This window comes from Hermetia illucens, chromosome 4, assembly GCF_905115235.1.
Source record: "Hermetia illucens chromosome 4, iHerIll2.2.curated.20191125, whole genome shotgun sequence".
Lineage (NCBI taxonomy): Eukaryota > Metazoa > Arthropoda > Insecta > Diptera > Stratiomyidae > Hermetia > Hermetia illucens.
The window spans coordinates 97,226,553-97,250,574 of record NC_051852.1 but is presented as its reverse complement, the minus strand read 5'-3'; the positions used below and the strand labels follow the sequence as shown (position 1 = coordinate 97,250,574).

At 38.9% G+C, this 24,022-nt stretch overlaps 1 protein-coding gene across 6 annotated transcripts in view; it reads left to right on the top strand.

Moving 5' to 3' along the window:
* The window catches only part of LOC119653649, a 78,553-nt gene that overhangs the window by 40,673 nt on the left and 13,858 nt on the right, over positions 1-24,022 (top strand). For all 6 annotated transcript variants that reach the window (XM_038058468.1, XM_038058471.1, XM_038058467.1 and 3 more), the window contains 5 exons: positions 4,559-4,681; positions 4,840-5,425; positions 8,711-10,034; positions 10,095-10,292; positions 15,960-17,316. In XM_038058468.1, the coding sequence (XP_037914396.1) occupies positions 4,559-4,681; positions 4,840-5,425; positions 8,711-10,034; positions 10,095-10,292; positions 15,960-17,316 (3,588 nt within the window). The remainder of the gene's footprint in view (positions 1-4,558; positions 4,682-4,839; positions 5,426-8,710; positions 10,035-10,094; positions 10,293-15,959; positions 17,317-24,022) is intronic.

Genomic DNA, 24,022 nt, shown 5'->3' with positions numbered 1-24,022 from the left:
GTGAGATTTGAATCGCGACCTTCCGTACGACAGCCTTGTGGGATAACCACTCAGCTATCCGGACACGTATTGTGTATATACAAATCATAAGATTCGTTTTTGGGCCATGTTGGATTCTTGTTTCTGTTCAAAAGTTTTTACATGAAAAAGGGAGGTGTAATTTTTTTCACCAAATATAGTCATGTGGTCAAAGGTCTCCGTTAGTATTTTCCGAAGCTGGTCTTAGTTTTGACATTTGTTGGAAAGGCAGGGAGTGCGGAGGGTCGAAAGTGGTCATTTCTTTAACGAACCCATTCTCAGAAACTACTTAACCGAAAAATCTAAAAAAAGCTGAGAGGCTGCCATTGTATGGTGCCTAGGCCCCAAAATACCGTCTATACCGATACCTGTTCAAATAAAGTTAATAATAGTACATTACTATAATTTTTAGTAATTGGCAGGAAAACCCCCCTTAAGTTCCTCCTAAAATCACGAAAGCAATGTAGGCTACAGCATAGAGCATGATCCTACCAAATCTGGTGCACTATTACTAACAAATAGGTCAAAACTGTCGCTTCTGTGCAAATTCAAGACTTTGAATGTCAATATCACTTGAAAGTGGATATTCTCACATAATATATGCATATATTACGTCCTACATACTGGAAGTCCCTACCCCACGTACCCAATGTCAACTTGCACATATTGCAATTGATACCAGACCAGGGGTTTGGTCTGGTAGTGCGAGAATCAACATAGCCCTCTGGAGGCGTATTTACTCGAAAGTGCAGGTCTTTGTGGTTAGCTCCCTTGCTGGAGTTATAGTATATTATAATATAACAACTGTACACTTCTTGATTGAATTGGTGAGATCAAGATTTGAGAAGACAAATTATTGTTCAGCAGTATTTCTAAATATGGTAAATTAGAAGCCTTTCATAATTTACAGATTTAAAGCTTTACCAACAAGTCCATTCCATAAATCGCATCTTATCGAGCATGTATGCATCATCAAGTTTATTCACCGTGGGTGGAAACTGCTTTGGGAAAAATGAAATAACTGAAATTTCACATTGAAAATTAAATAAAAAATTGCCCAAAGAAAGCTTGAATTTGTTTAGAGTACAATTGTTAAGAGATTATTACTTATCACGAATATTGTGTTTCTTAGTTGGCACGAAAGCTATATTTATATTTCTTCAAATGAAATATGAAAATGCATGCGGTATGATACATGTACAAAGTATGCTCCATTTCTTCCAAGTTGTCAAATTATTTATTTGACTTCTACAATTATGAGTACTCTGGGACTAGCACTGTACACTATTATTGGGTCGTTTCCTGCGAAATAAATAAATTAAAAATCCAAATTAAAGCAATTTTTCTTATTTAAATTATTTCTTTTTAATGAAAGTCGTCGGTCGTACTATCGGCACGGTTCTGCTATCCTAATGGTAACCACGAACTGCTGAAAAGCTCTTTTCAAAGCCTTTCCGAAATTGCACTTTTTTCCCGCAAAAAATGGCCCGCATTTCGAAAGAAGTGATAATCGATGGATGCAAGGACTGGCGAGTATGGTGGGTGACGGAGGGTTTTCAACTCCAACTCCTGCAGTTTTGCACACTCAATTTGGGGGAATGTAATTGAGCGTTACCATGCAAGGGGACGGGAGCCAAAGGATTGGTCCATTTGCTAGTTGCTTGCAGTAGACATTGTCTTCTTTTTGTGAATATCGTGTTTCGGGAAAAATGTTTGTGCTGCAAAAGTAGTTCTTTTTTGTTGCGATTCAAGAAAGAAAGGCCCGCGTCGAGTGGTGTTTGTTTCAGCGCATGGGTTAATTTGAGCGGTTTTGACTTGTCCCGTTTTTCGGCCTGTCGATTTCCGTCAGATAATGCAAGATTGTTTTCTTAGAAACACCGAGCAACAACTTAAGGGCACTTTTCCCAGGATTCCCTCTTCCACTATGGCCTTCAGAGCATCGTTGTCCACTTGAGTCTCAGGCCTGCCTAGTGGCTCGTCATCCGCAAACTTTTTAAATCAACGACTTACTGTGAGCCGAGAAGTGACTTCAGCATCATGCACACCGTTCATTTTTCCGAGCTGTGTCAGATGCTGTGGTTTTGCGCTGAAACTCGTATTTCATGAACACCCGCCTTAATGGTTCTAACAGCCAAATATGTTTCTGAAAGAGAAGGCACATACTTATTTTGCTGTTACGATCGTATTGCAATGACCAGAGGAAAAGTTGCAATCTAGTTCTTTTTTATAGTGATGCAGTTTTATCGTTAACGTGACACATTGAAGTCTTAACTTTATCTACACTTAGTTTTTTCGCTCCTTATAAGAATAGTAGGGGATAACTAGGAAGATTATGTTGACTACACTTAACTACGAGGACAAAACTTTCCCAAGAGCAGGAAAAGTGGCGAAAGTTGGCCGCGTAGGTCCTCCAGCTGTAGACCACCAAATAGTCACCATTATCTTCTGGAATGGAGGCTCGGTTTCGGCATATACTTCGGTGGCTCATCAGCATCTAGCCATTGTGCTGATTGGCGACGATTGTCGTATAATATCCACTTTTCATCACATGTCACTATTCTGTGCAAAAAGGAATCGGTTCTGTTGCGGGTGAGTAGAGAACTGCAAATTTCCATTCGAAGCGCCATGTTTTGTTCCGTAAGGGCATGCGGAACCCATTTGTCGAGCTTTTTCACCTTTCCAAGTTGTTGCAAGTGCCGGGAAACTGTCGAATAGTGTACACCCAGTTTCTCTGCAATGTCCCTCACAGAATGACGTGTGTCGGATTCGACTAGCAAACACAGCGCGCCGTTGTCAATCGATGGTCCTGGACGTCCACGTGGCTCAATTCGAAGGTTTAAGTCGCCTGACCGGAATTTTTCGAACCACCGCCGTGTGGTTCGTTCCGTTATCGTATCAGCTCCAAATGTGGTGTTAATGTTCTTGCTCGCCTCCGCCGCTTTATAACCGAGTTTGAACTCATACAGAAAAAGTATACGCTCTTAGCTTTTTTCCATCCTTTTTTCTCTTTCTATTCTCTGTTATTCCAACGATGGTCAAAACTGAAATGACTCCTTGATTAAATGTAGGAGTATTTATACTTCAATATTCAACACCAACAACGCCAACTGGTGGTGGTTTGATAAACGAAAATCGCAACTAAATTCACTTGATTGCCAAAACGGCCATTTCATATGCAACAACCTAATAATTTAAATCAATCTTCCATCTGCTCTGATAGTTCATAATGTATATGTTGGTTCAAAATCTATTTAAGGGGTCATATTTGGGATTTTTTTACTGACTGAAGATATGCTAAAACATCCCTAGATTTATAATCAGTAACGCTTTTGCATAAAAACAACTTGAAATTTTCTTAAAGCAGCATTATTACAACCAGAAGAGTCGAAAGAGCAAAATATGGCTGTCGAAGAGTAATTGTACGGTGCTAGATAGCAGAGTGAAGTTAAAAGAAAAGTTGAAAATTAAATGAAATATTGTATGTTTTCGAAATCGGCGAGCAGTAGAACTCACAGAGTTTTCATCCGATCGAAATGAGAAATGTAGCTGCATATTCTTCATTTGCTTATTTTAGTAATTGATGAAGAAAATTTTTTTAATAAACAATTTAAGTCAATTTTTTTCTTTGAAAAAAGTATTTTTCCCAGGCTTAGCCTTCTGCGAAGAAAATTCTAAAATTATATTGTATATACTTCACTGGCTATGTAGTCTACGGAAAAACTTTTTTATGCTTTTAAATGGTGATAAAGCGAGTTCTGCTGCTTGTTGTTTAAACAGTACTACTGACGCTATTTTGTAAAAAATCGTCAATAATACATTATATTCTTCTTCCTGAAGATTTTCCAAAACACTACAATCTTATCTGACTTCTGTCTGAACACTGACTACTGTTCCTGTTCAATCCTTGGTGGGTAGGACATCCGCATAGTCAAATTGTGCTCGGTTTCACTATCATCACCCTTAATGCTCTGCAAGTGATAAGCTCACTGCAGCGAACCGTACACAAAACGCACACCTATGGCGACAGGGATTCGAACCCAGAGCAGCGATATTGGGAGCCCGACGTTGACTACAGATCACTAAACATTTATTAAATTATATCATCATCATCACTTCGGATTAATGTTTTGTAGCTAAAAAAGGAGGACAAAAATTTCAGGATTAAAAGGCTTCTTTTCCACAAACTTGTTCTCCTTTTAGTCGCTTAAGAGTAAATCTGCAATTGAATTTCCATCCCCTCTTGCAATGGCCAATAACTAGTTTGCTCAACTTGATCTTGATGTTATTTAAAGTAGCTTTCCTCTATTTTGAGAGTGGTTTAGGTTGTTTTTAAAAATGGTCTACCATCGCATTTTTTGGGCGAAATTATTCCTTGTCTTATAACTACTTTGCACGCTTACTAACAATCCTATCTAAAAGTTTCCCGTGTTTATTCCATTTCACTTTTTATACTTATGAATGCTGCTTAAAGCGATTTGCCATCTTAGGTTTCATTTATAAATATATTCTGGTTTATCTCATTAAAAATTTCGCTTAACAGGAATTTCGCAATGAGTCCGCTGTCCCAGATACAAGCAAAACAGAGTATCCAATATTCCGAGCATTATCTCCAGAAGCTCAAAGGCATACTCCCGTTGCTACACCACCAGTCAGTAATAGTAATGTAAGTATAAGAAACTGCTGAAGCTTGTGCTTCTTAAATGTTTTGCTTAATAAGGCTTGTGTATCTATCATTTGGACTTTTAAGGCCGTAATGAATATACATATGAAAGATTACTGCTATTGAAATGAAAATCGTATAATGATTTTAATGCTTTTCAGGAAAATTTAATTGAAGATGATTTTGACAATAACAATGGACCCATATCGCCGGCCGATCTTGAAAATATCGAAAACAATAATGCTGTAGACTATATACAAAATCAAAATGAAGTTGGAATTAACATTGAACCTTCACCATATTCAATCAATAGAAATTTAGTGAACTCATCTTCTCCAAATGATGATGAATCAGAACGATCGCAATCGCCGTTACCTATACCAGTGTCGGAACTTGAAGACGTCATCGTGACATCATCTAATTCGTGCAGAGACGAATCAGTACGACCAAAACATTTCTATACATCTGACGCACAATTAGAAACTGTGGTAGTCGATAAGTTAGTGCATGAAGAAGCACCTGCGCTTGAAGTGGAGGAAAAGCTAATCGTTAAAGTAGTACAGCATTCGTCACTAGCAGCACCTCAAAGTCGACTGGATTCTAAAGTGCAGACGCTAATCGATAATATTGAACCTAATGATTTGGAAGGGAAGGACGCAATTTGTGGAAATGGTGAGATATTGCCGAGCATTTATTTGGATAGTAACAATGGGGAAAAATCTAAAGACTGTCAAGAAGAAAAAAGTGGTAAGTACCAATCATATACTAACACAAATTAAAATATATCAGGATATTCTTCCTTCATTCATCTCGATTTATCGATCACGTCCTCCAATTTCGACATCCGAATTGTCTTCGTCAATAGAATCTGCCCAGCGCTATCGGGGTTTTCATATCGGTCTTCGTCCTTTTTCTTTCAAATAAACTTTTAAGTATCCGAATGTCGTCCATACGTTGAATGTGACCAGCACATTGCAGCTTCCAAAGTTTGATTAATTTGGAGTCTTCAAGGAACAAATCATGGTTGTATCTTATTTGTCATTGTTCGTGCTCTCGTTTTGTTCAATTTTTCGGAAGTTTGTGTTAGGGTCCATGTTTCATATCGGTAGCATTTAGTGGACTTACAGAGGAGCGTGACTTTTGAGTCCACAGGCAACTTTTGTATAACTTGCTTTTTGTTTCAAACGCATCTGTCGGGCTAATGTTAATTTTGACCTGCGCTGTTGTGTGGGACATTGCCATTCTGGTAAGGCTTCCCAGTTTTGCTGAAATTCCCAAGTCAAGAATCAAGTTAATGTACTGTACAAACATTTCGATCAATATTGTCATATGCCTGCTGAAATTCAACGAATGCTGCATTCCCGGGATTTTTCTATAATAGCACCTGCTTGAACGTAAATAGCTGGTCGATTATCGGTCTTTCAGTCCGAAAACCTCCTTGGTATTCACTAATCGTATTATAGGTGTTCAGTTTAGTAGTGCCTCTGTAATTTTCGAAAGTCACTCTATCATCTATGCTCGGCGCCTTATTAATTTTTCGACATTTGTTGGCTGACTATTTCTTGAAATGTTGACGGTTTAATGTTTCCATTATACTCGAACATAATTCTTGTAAGTTCTGGTGATTGAGTTGTGTGTGCGGCGTTAGGTTCTTTGAAATAAGACGCCTATCTTTCACATGTTTCACTTTCATCCCCATTTAATGCCCAGTTTTACTTTTACAAAGGCTGATTTTGGATTGATACCCATGTTTTTGGCTCTTCACTACTTTGTAGGCTTGTTTTGTGTTATTGCTTGCAATATTGTCGTGAATTTTCTGGTCGGAGTCACAGTTTGATCCTCGATACGATCTCACGTTGAGAATGCTGGATAACCATCTTCAGGTGATGTTAATGCGGTCTATTTTGTTGTTGTTGCATTCATTAATGTCTAGCCCAAGATCTTGCGTCATTCAGTCGATCTGGATAAAGGTTGTCCTTCTCATGATGTCGACATCATCAGCATAGGAGAGTAGTTGAGTGGATTTGAAAAGGATAGTGCCTCTTGCATTTACATCAGCATCGTAAATTACTTTTTAAGGACCAGGTTTAAAAGCATGAATAATAAGAGCATCCTTTTGTCTTACACCGTTGTTGATGTTGAATAGTCTCGATAGTGATCCTGGTGTTTTTACCTGGCCTCGCATATTGGTCAGTGTTAACAATTTGGTCGGGAGAGTTTTACCCTGGCTTAAAATCAACGAAGACTGATAGCCATATTTCATTCCTTCGCTTACCAGAGAGAGAAAATCTGATCTGTTGCCGATTTGTATGGCATGAAGATTCTTTGGTATGGACCGATAATGTTCTGGGTGGATGAGAGAGACGAGATGAAATGGTACTAAGATAATGCCTCGTTGTCAGTCAGACATTGATTCGCTATCAGAAACCAAGTTTAGGAGAAACAGTCTGTGCAATCCATCGGCTAAAAAATCATAAGTCGCCAGGAGCCGATGGACCAGTTACACCAAATGGTTCATCAACTTGTGCTCAAGGTATGGGACAGCGAATCAATGCCTGACGATTGGCAACGAGGCATTATCTGTCTCATACATAAAAAGGGAGACATCACACAGTGCAACAATTATAGAGGTATCACGTTGCTGAGTACCATCTATAAGATATTCTTCGCTATCTTGCTAGGCCGGATAGCCCCAAACGCCCAGAACATCATTGGCCCATACCAAAGAGGCTTCACTCCAAGCAAATCAGCAACAGATCAGATTTTCTCTGCAGCAAGCGATGGAATATGGACAACAGTTGCACCATTTATTCATCGACTTTAAAGCCGCCTATGATACCATAGCCAGGGTAAAACTGTACACAGCCATGAGAGAATTCGGTGTCCCGACGAAACTAATAAGATTGACTAGGCTGACCCTGACCAATCTGCGAAGCCAGATAAAAGCAGCAGAATCACTCTCAAGACTATTCGACATCAACAACGGTCTACGACAAGGGGATGCCCTATCATGCGTCCTCTTTAACCTGGCCCTCGAGAAAGTGATCCATTATGCTGAGGTAAATGCAAGAACTACGATCCTCTTTAAGTCCACCCAACTACTGGCCTATGCTGACGATATCGACATCATGGGCAGAACGACCCGGGACGTACAGACTGCCTTCATCCAGATCGAACAGCAGCTGTGCCTGGTGCTCTTATTCTGTGTAGGGAGTGCACGTTCCCCGAGAAAATCCGCAAATCATTTTCTGTTTTCGTTGGCGGTCACAGGCGGCCCAGGTGACACCTAGTAGTTCCAAAGAACGGAACTAAGAGTTAGGAGAAGGAAGGGTAAGTTCAAATCGAATGAGTTGTCTTTCATCTAAAAGAGCAGATTTCATTAAAGGGATTACATCCTCTAAATGCAGATGGGGCTTCGTAGCAGAGTTATTGGCTGGTTCACCAGATGGTTCCTTCCTCTAAATAGAAGAGTGCCCGTCGATCTCTCGATGCCGATACCCTAGGTTCGAATTCAGGTCGTCTTCATTGTTTGTGTTTGTATTCGTTCTGTCCCATTGCTGTAGGCTTATCACTTGGTATGGTATGGTAATGAAACTTAAGTAGTCTCATTGAAGTGTTATTGAAATGCGCGATTGTGCGAATTCCCTATACTCAACAACTGGATGCACAGGAGAAATTATGTACAAAGCCATTTTGTCGTGCTTTTGCTTATATATCAGTCGTTTTTCCTCGAGTTTTCGGTTCAAACTTAGTAACCTTTGTTAACAGCGACTTCCCATCATGATTACTTTGTTTCGAACAGCTCATAATAAACAGAAATTAATCTCACCAAAGGCAGAATATTCGGCTTTGCGACAGATTCTAGATACTCTTGATAGATACGTTACCATATGAACCTTACACAATTCTGGTAACGCCATATACTAAAATACAATAAGCAATAAGAATTTATTCAAAATTCCCATACTGTTCATTAATTCCTGCTGTTCTGAAAATTAATGAAAATCTTGATGTTTGTTTTTTAAATATCAGATGCAACCACTCCTGATGAATTATTATCAATAAAAAGCGGTTCGTCTGGGAAAAGCGGAGAAATCAACAGCGTCGAAGAAGCCTTGCGAGCCTTGGATTGTGCCATAGCTGGAGAAAATTCACTCAATTCCGGGGGAGATGACGAAGATGATTTAATTGATGAAGATTTCGAATGCAATAATACAAATTTCCAAAATGTTATCAGACAGCTGCTGATAAATGATGGCATGAAACGTATTTTGCCAGATCTTTCAGATGATCAATTAAATGATAACCTTAGCAAAATATCCAATTTAGATGGTGTTCGAACTGAGGCAGAATTATTGGTCGATAGTATATTGAATGAAAGTAGAAAAATTGCCGAAGAAAAAAGGAAGGTGAATAATGAGACTGTTGTGATTCAGACCTGTGAAGTGAAGGATAATGTAAAAGTAAAGTTTCTCGATAAAGAAAACTGCAATAATAAGTCTGAAATTAGTACCTCTTCACCTGCCACCCTCACTCCCTGCGAATCCATGGAAGATTTCTTTTCTTTCAACCATTTGGAAAAAACCAGCACACCATGTATACAAAATAAGTACACATCTCAAACATCATCAATATTTGCGCTCCCATCGTCCGCAATGCCAGAATTAGGATTACGAAAAAAACTAATCGATGACACTGATGTTCTAACTAGTCCGTTGGCAAATAAAACTTTCGATAAAGTTACACTAAGTGAAACAATCACTATAAACGAGAAGACCGAAAGCCCCAATACAGCCGATGGTACCTTTACATTCCCAAAAAATGAACCAGCTGCATGTAATCAAACCTTTGAAGTGAATAAAACATTCGACCTTCAACCAGTTGTTGTGGACGATGCGAACAGAGAGTACACTCATCCTGGTGATCCATGTACTTCGAAACAGGCATTAGAACGCGACAGTTGTTATCCTTCAATTGTATATGATCATGAAGAGGTCAACTCGGAAGATATGACAACCGTTACCCCTGTCAATACTCCAATCGAATTGAACTATTCGAATGAAATGTGGAATCGCTTGACAAAAGGAGCAGAATTGAATGCAGGCAATGAAAACCAAGGAGATCCTTCGAGTGATGACAATGGCTTTGGTGGTAGTGGATGGTTTTTACACCCACGAACGAGCAATATACATGAGAATGAAACATTTGATATGGACGGAGAAGAGGAAGATGACGCAAACTTAGAATCAACATTTGAAGCACTTCGAAAACATTTGGCCGAAGTGTTACCTCAGCCTCAGGGAATAACGGGACCAGCAGAATATTCCGATGATGAAGACGATATGCCGCAGAACAGGTAAACGCAGTTAATTACTAACGAAATTTATGAAATTTCATAATTTTTATGTTTTTATAGAACTTTTGATGAATATAGATCACCATTGGATGCAGCCGTGGTGGGCCTTTTGGAAGGGGATCCAACTCCAGGAACTACAGTACAAAATGAGATGTTTATAAATTACAAACGAGTGCTTACTCCTATTTTGGAAGAAAGTGAAGAGGAAACTTGTAAAACGTTCGTTATGAATGAAACGAAATGTTTGGACAGTACAAGGTAAGTTTACGCATTTTTATTCTTAGTTATATAATGTATATTATTTGCATCGATGATTATTTGGTGTGTTTCGTCCGTTTTGTGTATATCCCTATTTCTTTCGATTAGAACATACAATAATTAATTGCAATGTATGTAAAGTAGTTACTCTAATCTGTTTTTGTTTGTGTTTTAAGTATTTTTACAAAGGAAAATTACATGTAATATGAAGCATTTGTGATTGATCTGTCCAATCATAGATGTGCTCAGTAGAAGGGTCACTGATATAGGGGTCATCAAAAATTCTGTATTATTCAGACTCAATCTGAGACCGTGTTGAATGAAGCAACGGCTTCAGATCATCTTTACTATGATATGCTAGGAAAACATCATCTGCATAAAGCAGTGTATAGGACGCTGGACTTGGATATCCCTTGTGACAATGTCTATAACAAGAACAAAGGTGTGGCGAGGGCATTTCCTTGATGAATACCGACGGAGACACAAGGCGGTTTTGAAATATCGCTGACAGGTGAAATTCCTCCAAATGTCGGTAGTCGTTATGAAAGTGGAGGTTGAACGAATTCTTCCATTGAAATTTGCTCGAAAAATGTTCGTCATCAATCCGTCGCGGTTCGTCGGACGAGAAGCAAAGTACCGTTCTTCTCATTAACGTAACCGAATTGTTTGTTATCCTGGCGCATTGGTGTCGATTTTGACAAGTTGGTACAAATCTCTCTCGCCGTCGCCAGGATTCAGTTAATCGTAAAGATCTTTATAGTGAACCGCTCGGGTAATAGCGATGGCTTTCTTTGTTTCTTGGTTGACATCGACTGCAAATTTGCCAATTGGTCAGTGTTTAAGGGGGTTATTCCGTGTGTCGTATCCGCGGGATCGAATTTTTTTTTTGTGGCATCAATTATATCTAGATATAGTGTAGAATATATGGGCAAAGTGATTTTTTGATATTCGAAGTCATTCGGAAATTAGAGTGCTAAACACGTAATAAGTCACGTGCCAGATTTATGTCGATCGCCGTAATAAAGCTCGTATTAATCGATTCGAATGACGTTCGAATGACTTCGCTAAGAGGACAAAAATTTAAACCAAGTCTGTACATGTGTTTCTTGAAGAAACCTAAGGTTTATGGACTGGGTATAGCACATTAACAGTGAGTAAAGTTTCATGGTTGAAAATCGCATTCTACTTTTTAAATGCGTTTTTCTCGAAACAGCATGTTAAAAATCGGCTGCCACCATAGCCCAAAATCTATCCAACGAAATTCTTTGAAATTTTCACGACTTATTCAGAAGATATTTCTACGGTCCGCAAACTAGGATAATTGCGATTCGTTCGGTAGTTTTTTTTTATTCATTGAATAAGCCATGAAAAAACACCAAAATTCGAAAAAAAAGCACCAAAAATTTAGCTTTTAATATTTTTTAATAATCCTAGTTTACGAACTGTAGTTAAGTCTGTATGTTAAAATGCCGTTTATTTTTTTTCTTTAAGATGATCACCGCGCCCTCTAGCGTGTATTTCAATAACCAACTATGCTATCGGGGCGAAAAAATTACTATGCACGCTCAAGATATTAATAAATCTATGGTGAAAAATTCGTATTTGTATGTTTATCAAGTTCTTCACAAAAAATTTCCAAAAAAAGCGAAAAAAAACGGCCTTCGCACGGGATGACCCCCTTAATCGACGAAAAGCTTGTGGTCAAGCCATTTCGTCTCACCGACCTCTATTTGTACATCGTCATTTTACAGGCAAGCATCTTAGTTGTGCTTTGTGGATGATGTTTTTAGCTTGGTTCCATACGATTCTTTGACGTTTGCAATGGGCGACAATCGCGTAAGTGAAATTATTTCTTCTATTTTCTCACGAAATTGCTACCATTTATTTCAAGACGAGCTAGTGCTTTCCTCACGCGGTTTCATCGGTGGCTTGATTTCCAGGAACGTCTTCGATGAAGTTTTCCAAGTAGATCGGAAACCTTTTCTGAGGAACGGAAGTTTTTTTTATGAATTCCTATGCATATGTAATTTGTTAGGGCTTACCTCTTCGTCCTTCCCCTGGTTATTTTGTTTCGTTATTTCGGGGTTTGTATTCTTCTTTCTCCTGCTTTAATTCCTCTCTGTTGATAGTTACTGTATGTTCACGATGTTAAGTAATTGAACTCAACACCGTCTCCGTCGCTCAAAAATGTCCGATTTGATGTACGTTTATAAAATTCATTCATTATTAAGATTAAAATGTTACTTATATAATTAGACAACAATATGTTGTAATAAAAATTATTCCTGTTGCAATGCCAGTCGAAATGTAATTTTTTTTCTTTAAACAACGGCAAAACGTTCCATTCTCGTCGACTGCTTTTATCTAGTTGCTCAATTGAAAAATCTCAACGTTAATAATTTATTCAGCTTGTTTAAAATTTGCATGTCAATTCGAATAACACTCTATCCGCAGCTCAAACCAAGGAGTTTCGTCGAGAAGGGAGTTTGGACCACTGGTTGCGCGTGATAGAATGGAGGAGGTGTCTTCAATTTCTCAATGGCAGACGCAACAATTCAATCTCTCTTGTCCAAGATCAGATTGTCGTGGGCCAGACCTGCGACCAGGACGGATCGTCGCGTCTCATATTAGCGGCTTTCATCTTCCGATGCCAACGTTCCAGCATCCCATTGGACTGAGGATGATATGCAGTTCTCTGGTGAAGTTTGAAACCGAACCTTCCGAGCTCCGAAAAGAGAGCAGATTCGAAGTGCCTTCCCTGGTGTGTGACTATTATGATTGGAACATTAAAGCGCGGAATCCACTCTCTCGACAGAGGGATTCAGCATATAACTGTGGAAGTGGTTGTTAACCTAGGGAATGCACTTACTCCTTTTTTAACATGCTTGGTGACGCGATACTTCTGGCATGTGATGCACTCTCTGCCCTAACAAATAACCTGATTGTTCATGGACGGTCAATTATATTTGTTAGCGAATGCCGAGCGAAATACTTCCATACCAAAAATGGCCGGAGTATAATTCCTTTAGGAGATTTTGCAGTAGATAGAGGAAGGGGAAAGGAACATCCAACAACTTAACAAAAGTACTTAGAACAATACAATATCGTCGCCCTGGTCCAGAATGTTGGCTTGGTCGCGAATGTCGATGCGCTTCGCAGCTGCTCTCCTTCCTCCTACTTTCACCTTTTTTCTCTGGCTTGAATCTTCCTGAGATAACCGGCAATTTTACACAACTTGGCAAACTGTTGACCACCACGAACCGAACCAGTCAACTGGTAGCTATCGGTTCCGTCCTGGTACGGCTATAATATGGGACGCGTGATGCCAGCAATGTTGTCCCACTTTATGCGATTCTTCATTTGAGCTTTGATCACGTGTTTCCTTTCTGTCGGGATCAGCACTGTAGAATTTATAAAAATGATTCCCGTTGCAATGCCAAATGAAATTTTATTTTATTTTCCTTAAATAACGGAAACGGAGAGTTCTCATGACTGCTTGGATCCGACTATTTAGTTGAAAAATTTCACAACGTTAATAATAATTAATTCAGCTTGTTTGAAATTTATACGTTAACTCGGATATCGCTCCTAAAGCAATTTTTTAACTTGAAATTTTCAGTTGCTGTAATTATTTCAATTTGCCAATCTTAAATTAACGTTTTTCTTTTTATCATTGACTGCATCATCCTAGACCCATAACCCGTTGAGTATTCTAGTTTTCCCGAGAAGTATCGTCGTGAATATATATATTTATGCTTGCGTAAACCTCACATTGCACTTCTTCTTTTTCTTCAGCCTTTGTCCCGTTCACAAGCGGAGTCGGCTCGTCGTGATCGGTTTCGCCATGTGGCTCAATCAAATGCCTGATCTGAATGCAATCACGAGGCTTTTAAATTCCCATCCAGCGTATCAAGCTTTTGGTCCCTTACCATCGACTTCGATGTTCAGATCAATCTTGGCAAGTGCATTCTCGTTAGCGCGAATTACGTGACCATACCATCGAAGACGCCTCTAGCAATTTTTCCACGATCGGTGTAACCCCATATCGATCGCGGATATCCTTATCTCGGATGTGATCAAAACGTGTCATGTCACTAGTCCAACGCGACATCCTCGTGTCCATTACTGCAAGATGCCGTTCATTGTCTTTTATAATCGGCCAAAACTCAGAGCCATAGCGAGCGACAGGGCGGACGACATTGCGGTAAATTTGAGATTTGAGACGTTCATTGATACGTCGATCACCACGAACACCAATTGTGAAACACTTCATCCAAGTTGCGCTAATGCATGAAGCAATTCCATAACGCTGGAGAACTGGCTGATAGCATTGACCCGAGATATCCTAATCGCTCAGTTCTGGGCAGATCACTGCCATTGACAGTTATTGTGCCTGTTTTACGGGGATCGATCGTCAAAAATTCAGTTTTATTCAGGTTCAATCTGAGATCGTGTTGGACGGAGCGATCAGATCATTTTTGCTATTGGAAGCTAGGGAAACATCATCTGCATCTGCTGTACGTTGGATGTTCCGTGGGCACTTCCTTGATGAACACCAACAAAGACACGAAGCTATTTTGATACACCCGCCACACTTTAAACTTTCTTTTCGGATCGTGGTAGAGCAATTGGACCCAGCGCACGAGTTCTTCTGGCACTGTTGTCGTAGTTTGTGTGGGACACTGTCAAACGTTTTCTCCAGATCCAAAAATGCAATGCAAAGAGGGCGATGCTTCTCACGATGGTTCTCACGCACAGCGTGTATTGCGTCAGTAGCTCCACAATTCTTGACAAATCCGGCGGTCAAGAATGCGTTCAAAAATCTTCATGGTATGGGAAAGTAACCGGATCGGACGGTAATTTGAATATTCTGCTGGACTACCTTTCTTTTTGCATATTGGAACACTGGTACTTTCTTGCCAGTCAGATGGTATTCTACCTTCCCGAATCACCCGATTAAAGAATTCACTGAACCACAATATTCGGTGCCAGCTCTTCGCTTTGTAGAGCTCACACATCGTCAGGTCCTGCTTCTTTTCGTGACTTCATTCGTTTTGTTACTTCATGATTGTGAACGATTGTGATTGGCAATGATTGTGAAAGTGGCGAATGAGCAAATTCTTCAGTTAAAATCTGCACGAAATATTCTTGCCATCTATCCGTCACGGCTCGATGGTTGGTAACCGGTGTGCGTTCGTTTCTGCTTTTGGCAAGCCGATACAGAAGTCTCGCTACCCCGAGTATCGGTTTTATCGGTGGCTTAATTCGCAGGACGGCAATCAACGGCGATGCTCTCATAGGAAAGGGCTCTGCAATCAGTGACGCTGGCAAATTAGCGAGAAACAAATGTGATCTTGATTTCAAAGGGCAAACTAGAAAATAAATCTTAAATCTACATCTTCCATTGAGTTTGCTATAAATCTTACCATTATTAAAAATACTGCTGCGGGTGAAAAAGCGTATATCATGAATATTTTTCATAGCCATGAAATGAGAAAGTCAGATTAAATTGGACGGTGACTATAAAAATATGCAGTTGTCTTTCTGGTCGCCCATATATTTTAGAGCCCACACAGACCCCTAAGTCTAGTTACTTAGGTTTAGACTATATCGAATGCACAATAATTTATTCTAACTACTTATAATTTGTTTTTCCCCATTATTTAGCACTGGATGTGTCGACACTGGCGAAGCAATTATGGGAGTAAGCAAGGCATTAATGGCATCAAATGATACCCTTTTCAATTTCGAAGATACATTAGGTGAAAGAGAAGATGTGTTCTCACCAAGAACACCCACCCGATCTGAGACACAATTAAATGTATCTGGTAAAAGTGGAAAGTCAACAGAAGAAAATTCTGTGGCAACGTTAGATAGTGAAAAATTCGACTCGAACAATTCTGAAGGTATCGAGCAGGAAGAAATGGAAAACAAAGGGCGACGATCGCCGCCAAAAACTATTGATCTGCCATATCCATTAGAAATGATGATTGATAATGATGTCTGTTCGCCGGAACAACAGAAAACATTTTCGGAGGGAACGAATTCCAGCAATACAGACCGAGTGTCGTCTGATATGTCTGGAGCTGCCGATCACGATGCAACATTTACCACATACACAAACGAAGAAAAGACTTGTATTACTGTAATCGTCAAAGAAGATGAACGATTATCAGAGATCTCTGAACCAGAATGGGGCTCCACAACATCTCATGGAGGAGGATATGAAATGAACAGTCTCACAGATGTCCCTAGTCTAGATTATAATATTAATAGCATAGAGGATGACGATAAGATTGACAGCAATGATGGTAGCAGCAATTCATGCGATGTCACCTCAAAGAATACAAATCCGGACCCTAATATTACACTGCAAATTGCAGGGGAGAGTAATCAAAGCACAGAAGACAACCAGCAAGAGGATTCGGGGAACAGCACGCATATGTCGGCCGATGATCGGACATCAAATAGTGATCACTCACTCGAAGATGAAACTCAAAAATGTGACGATAAAATGTCAAGAACAATAATCGTTGTCGACAGGCACGACGATCTTATGAACCAATCGCAATCAAGTCCATCCAAAAATTATACTTTACACGATATGAACTTAGATGATAGAGAGAAATGTAGAAATTTTATACAAAATGAAATTGCGATTTCGTCTAGTCAAACTCTCCAGCAATACGAGACGAGCAATGGAACAGGATACGACGATAACTTGTCGATTGATGATGAGAGCGGAGAGGGTGATGGTGATTTCGATTTTGATAGTTCCAAAGAGAATAAAAACCCAAATATTAACGAACAACAACAACAGACACAACAACAATTAACTTTAAGCCCGAGTTCGATTGATTTTGATAAACAACCGATTTCAACAATTTCCTACCAAAAAGTACAAACAAATAGTCAGGATGCTGTGATAGTTGATAAAAGAAGTAAATTAAATTCAACGCCCGATCATCTTTACGAAAATAAGGATTTGAAGAATGGTGGAAGTGGAATACATGAGAATATATTTGTAAGTACACATTTTCGACTTATATAGCTTTTCAATGATTTCTTAGTGTTGGCTTTGTATATAGATACGCTACATATGTGCGTTGCGCCTGTTTCAATATTATATCATTGTTTTTTTCGTTACACTGGATGTGGGATTTCAAATTGGTTGTTTTTTATTACATTATTAATATGATTTAATTCAATTTCTAAAGAAGCAGCGCATGGTGGGAATACTGTGCAGAGGTATATGAAATATATACCTCTTTGTTGAATAAAAGAGGTTGCTTAGCTTAGGGAGATTGTTTTCGCGTAGATATTTTGAAATTGCTTTCGCTTAGAAAACAGCATTCTTCTATGCTGAAATATGGAATTCAATTCAGGTGGTAACGAAACTGTTTTGGCTATAATGGCGGCGAATCCATCATTTGTCCATTATAGCCTTCAAATCCACATATCGTCATCATACAATTGAATTTTGAAAATTATGGCGATATTACGATTTAACATGGAATTTTCTTGCAAATATTTTATCTTTCAATTGTGAATTGTGCATGAAAGAGTGACTTTGAGAAAAATATAAACCAATCATACCAACATCCGGCAATCTGTAAACTAATCCCAATCATAGTTTTTCTATTTGATTGGATTACTAATAAGATTTTTACCATTCACACATTCAGAGCGACCTCCTTGGTAAATTTTGTAACGGACGAGTGTTTTTTTTTTGTATTTCTGGTGACATTTTTCATAATGAGATAACTAAAATCATTTCTCGAAATTTTATTAACATGGAGTTAAAAACCTGAAGAGGCGTTGAATATTATTTCCACATTGTTCTGAACTTTCATACTAATTTGACAGTATCTGAGTAGAAGTATTGTAGTTGTTTGGTCCTAAACTATACCGTGCTAAACTTATTGTCTCAGTTACTCGTCAATCCGAACTGTGTTGTCCCTCATTAATTTCTCTGCATTCCTCCAATCATTTTTGCTTTGACAATCTTGGAGACATTAGTCAGTTCTGTTTTTCAAGTTTTTTGTTGATTTATCTTTTTACTAGTCTGTTGCTATACCATCGATTTGAATTCAAGTTAAAAGCAGTTTAGTTCCAATTATAATTTAGTTTCTCTGATGTTATTGTAAGAGTTTGCTTTCTATGTTGTTGGAATTGCGTCCATACGTTGAATTTTCGAATTATCTTATTCAGATTTGTTAGTCCTCTTGTTGTGAATTTGATATAGCTCCTCCGACTTTTATTATTTTTTATCACACATTTTCTTCTTTTCCATTTAGTGACTGTCAAGGAATCGTACAACATTGGAAAGACGAATGATCTTTGTGTTTTGTGCATCTTCTCCTCCATTGCAACACCGCCCATTACAGACTCACTTTCTTTTGTTGTAGTGGATTGTAGAAAGTAGAAAGAAATAATCTAGACGCTTATTACTTTATCCCATATATTTTTTTTTAAAAAAGCCCCTCGAAACAGGATCATTTATTAAATATAAAATAGTTTAAATAACACACAAACATACACATAGATAAAGGAAATCGTTAGGAATGATTGTAATTGTGTAAAAAAAGTAATTTAACTCGTTTTCTATGTTAATTCTGTTTAATAATTATCGGCCGTATATTATATAAGTATTTAAGTTGTATCGTCACTAAATAAACCATAGACAATTTATAAACGTTTTTATATTGAAAAAATCATACAACGATATACATACGAAAGCGATCAATTATTTTAGGTTGCAGTAGAACACCTTATTTTTATACTAAAGCAAGGGTGCAATCTGTCAGGATCCAATCAACATTACTAACTGCAACTAGTCTCATTTAGCTTGGATGTAAAAACGAACTGTATTTTACGATTTTCAAATTACACCTTTAAATTTGGTAAAGAATAAAAGCTATATAAATCTGCATGTGTAATCTCGTGAACATGTAAAGAAAATAATATCTAACGCCAAAATCCGATAGTCGACGAGAAACACTGAAAATTTGGTCCTTGAACCTACAGCGAATATAGTAGTTGTCGTTTGAAACTTCAATTCACTTGAATGGTTCCCGGTTGACTAAGCATTTGTGAACAAAAATAAAGCAAACTCAATGACTCTCCGTGTGTGTCACAACGATCTCCAATCTGAATTTCCGAACATCTTCGATTTTACATTTTTGATATTTTCTCGGTGGTTTCCCCCGAGCAACAAACTTGTTATATTTTAGTTGGGAGTGAAATGGACTTTTTAGATTTTGATAAGGGTTACGTTACGAAGTTACTCACTGTGACGTGTGCGATGAAGTTGAGGTGCTTAGCTCGGGGAGGTGGGATTGTCTCAGCCTTTTTTATAGAATGCTTAAATCAGCGGCGTATGCTCTGCCCTGATAGTGAAATGTTGTCCTTTGATCGTATCGCGTAAGTGTTTGAGTGTTCAGTGAATCGCTAGGGGTTCGCAATTATATGGACAGCATACTTGCTCGGTTTCACTTAATCTTCGGGGCATCATTGCGTTTTCCTGCAATTATTCGAAAACTTCGCATATGGCTTTGTTTGATTATGGGCTGTGCAGGCTCGCTTCATCTTGATTGCTTTCAATTGTCCATTGGATGTCTTGGTTGAGTAGGCCTTAAGTTTTTTGAATGTTTTCGCCTTTTCAATGGTGCGGATAATTTGCGCTTTTTAATCGGGATTGCTTTAACCCTGAAAGCACATTTGGCCATGTTTATGTTTAGATTATATCTCCCTATGCAATCGAAAATGGTCTTTAGGTATTTGATATATTCCTTTATGCTTTCGGATGCCACGAATATTTCTTCGATGTAGCATAACCAACAGTTCTTTGACCAAATAGCACTTGGCCCAGATAGTGTTAATTCGTGTGGTTCTATTGATAAACTATTTCTTCTTGAGTTCATCCAAAATCGAATGACCACTTCATGCAACACGGTCTCAAACGGAATCTAAATAAAACAAGGTTTTTAGCGACTGATCCCAGCGAAACAGGCAATGACAGTCAACAGTCAGTAATAGTGAAAGGTCCAGAACTGAGCGATTTCAATATCTTAGATTAATGGTATCAGCTAATGATAAATTGCGTTATAAGATTGCTTCACGTATCAGTGCAACTTGGATGAAGTGGCGTTCCACAACTGTTGTTCTTTGTGATCGATGTATCAACGAAAACCTCAACTCTAAAATTTACCTCATTGTCGTCCATCCTGTCGCCTTTTATGATTTTGAGTGTTGGCCGACTATAAATGAATGACGCCTTGCACTTATGAAGACGAAGATGTTGCGTTGGATCAATGGCGCAACACGCCATGATCACATTCGAAATGAGGATATCCGCGTTCAATATGGGGTTGCACCGATCGTAGAAAAATTGCGAGAGAAGTATCTTCGATGATATGGTCATATGAATTGCGCTAACATGAATTCATTTGCCAAGACTATTCTGAACATCGGAGTCGATGGTAAACGATCGAAATGCCGACCAAAACAACAATGGCTTGATACGCTAGATAGTGATTTGGCTTTTGAATAATTTTCAGTTTAAGGTATGTTGTTGGGTGTTTCTTGGCAAATGATCTTGGAAACACAGAGATGTCTACTCCGGTGTCAACGAGAAAGGTTGCTTTTAACTGACAAAGATATGCGGAACTCCACTGAACGTTAATATTTTGTATAGACAACTTTTGCATCTAGTATGGGTTGCAGTTTCATGCAGTATTCCATTCAATGCATCCAACACTTTTGCACACAGTTCTGTTAAACTTGTCGTCTGGCCTGCGATCGACCATTGCAAAACAGTCCATAGTGGTTCGATGGGGTTGAGGACTAGATATTGGAGAGCCATTCGGTGGTTGATTTTGCTGTGTAGTTCGTATCATTGTCCTGTTAAAAAACTGTGTTCAAAGTATTGACCTTTAAATCCTCCATGCTGCAAATAAATAGTCTCGTACGATCTTAATGTAAGAGTCTGTTCACATTCTTCTCCCATCCTCCAGCTCTGTTTGTTGTGATACAGTCCCATACGATAATTGAGCCTCCTTTAAACTTCAATGCAGACTTCGCATTGTGTGGTTGTATTTTTCCTCCACACTCATTCGTGATCATCCGATCCAAAACGGTTTATTTTGATTTCATCTGAAAATATAACCTTGTCCCAGTCATCTCCAGCCCAGTTTTTGTACTTTTTAGCGCACACAATTTCCGGTGCCTCTCCATTACCAGGGGTTCCTTGGCGTTTGCGCGTCCTCTTAGCCCGGCATTTCGCAGTGTTCGTCGAACAACTTCTAAGGATATATCCAATTTGTCAGTGTGTAGAAGGTTATGATGCTTTCTACTGCGTTTTGGTATTTGCTGCTTCTTATCTCCCCTAGCGGGCTGCCACTGCTGGACTTCGCTAAAATGAATTTGCGGCTTGCGTTATTCTTTCACAGGTAAATCTGTATTTTTTGGGGAATTTTGCTTACTACGCCAACAAAGATTCCAATTTCCACTGAAATGCATTTTACCACTATGTACTATGCATCTCCTCAATATCCTTAGGAATGTTGTTGCATAATGTCATGTTCTTTTCCCATGTCTATAACGATTAACTTTAAATTTTATTTGTATGTAGTACACCTGCACTTTTCGTAAATCGAACACATTTGGCGATCATACGTCGTTATTGTATAGAAAAAACTCATATAATTGATCGCGCAATTTGTCGCACAATTCAAAATTAATGCACCGTTAAGTCCGGTTAAGCCCAAGAATATGTTGATAACAGAAGTTCAAACACTAAGCAACAAAATTGTGAAATAAAATTTGTAGATTTGTACACAATGAAGGTACAAGATTAAATAAAAACCGCAAATAAGGCGACTATACACAAGAGGTGAAAATGCCTAGCCATGCCTTCAAGTTTTGTGGAATAGAAAATATAGCGTCCGGTGGGTGGGGCTTTTCAGCCAGGATCGCAGTAGCGTTCTGTGCATCATTTCGCGATTTTTGGAAATATTCTACCCATCTCTCGGCTGTCAACTGAGCTACTTATTATAACCCTTGCAATGTGCTTACTAGCTCGAAGTCCATTGCGTGTAAGTGTTTCCATTGTAATAATAATGTCGTTTTCGTTGTTTTCGTCGGATAAGTTTCCCTCGCTCTTCTTGCTAGGTTGTCATAGATTTCTTTTTTGGCTCGTGTATGTCATTATAGATTTTATATGCGTCAGTTTTCTTCTATCAATGAGGTTCCAACATTTTCCTCGGACTAATCTTCAGGTTTTTCCTGCCATGTATCTTGGAAAATCCAAGATCCTTTCAGCCGCTGTTTTGATTATTTCCTTTGTTGTTTCCCATTGTTTGTTCACATCGCCAGTGTTCTTTGTCAGGCAAGAGGCACGTGGGCTTACGTATCGGCTATGGTATCATCTTTGAACTGTTTTATTCCGAGCGCGATTCGGAATCCAATTTGTTTTGAAATTGTTCGTTTATTGTAGTTTTAGCGTATTACGAAATCATCGTTGTCCGCGTCTTGTGTTCCGTCCGAACGTTGCAACAGCGAGCCTTTAACCTCGCATTAAAAAAATTGTCTTGATATTGCTCCATTGCTAATTATACAAAATTTTTTACTTATGGGTTTTAAGTTTGTGAAGAAAGTTAAATCTAATTTTCTTATCCAACGCAGATACTCCAGCCTCAGTGCTTTCGGAAGTTGTTCCTTTACTGTTTACATGTTGCTAATTTTACTATCGGGTTACTTTCTTTCTGGTCTTCAAATCCCTTCTAAGTTCCCAAGGAATATAACATAGTAGTCTGCGGCGAAGAAAATACCATTACCATAGGATTTGGTTGCAAAATTGTGGATGTTTGTGCGTTTACTTTTCAGTATAACTAGTTAGTCCGTTGGTCTACCTCTCGTCTGTTGATTGATTATTATATTTTTAGCTTTACTTTGCTGCCTTAGGTACTAACTATCCAATTCGGTGCCAATGTCGGAAGAAAGGACGCTTCCTAGATATAAAAATTGATCAACATTCGTAGTTTCTTCAGGATGTCCCTCCTGCGTAGAGCACGCAAGATACACTCCCTGTCCACGCTGTCCAAAGCTTTCTCGAAATCGGTTAGGAGCAGGTAATGCTAAGATCTAAGATCCGCGCACTGTTTCAAAGCGATCCGCAGGTTGTTGATGTGATCAATGTAGGAGGATCTAGGGCGAAAATCAGCTTGCTCTCTGTCAATCAACCTTCCGAGATGTTCCTTGATGCATTCCAGAATTATTTTAGTCAATATCTTAGTGACACCAGGGAGCTTACCGATAAACATTCCGTGATCATCATGAGAGCAAATTGGGAAACCGGAAAATGGCATTGAATATGCAGCACAGCTTGAGGCTTTCAAAATCAACTACGGTGGAAAATGATTGAAATCGCCATAGAACTCATTGCTTTCATGATCTCAATTCCTTGTATGCAGTTTCATCATCATCATCATCAACGGCGCAACAACCGGTATCCGGTCTAGGCCTGCCTTAATAAGGAACTCGAGACATCCCGGTTTTGCGCCGAGGTCCACCAATTCGATATCCCTAAAAGCTGTCTGGCGTTCTGACCTACGCCATCGCTCCATCTTAGGCAGGGTCTGCCTCGTCTTCTTTTTCTACCATAGATATTGCCCTTATAGACTTTCCGGGTGGGATCATCCTCATCCATACGGATTAAGTGACCCGCCCAT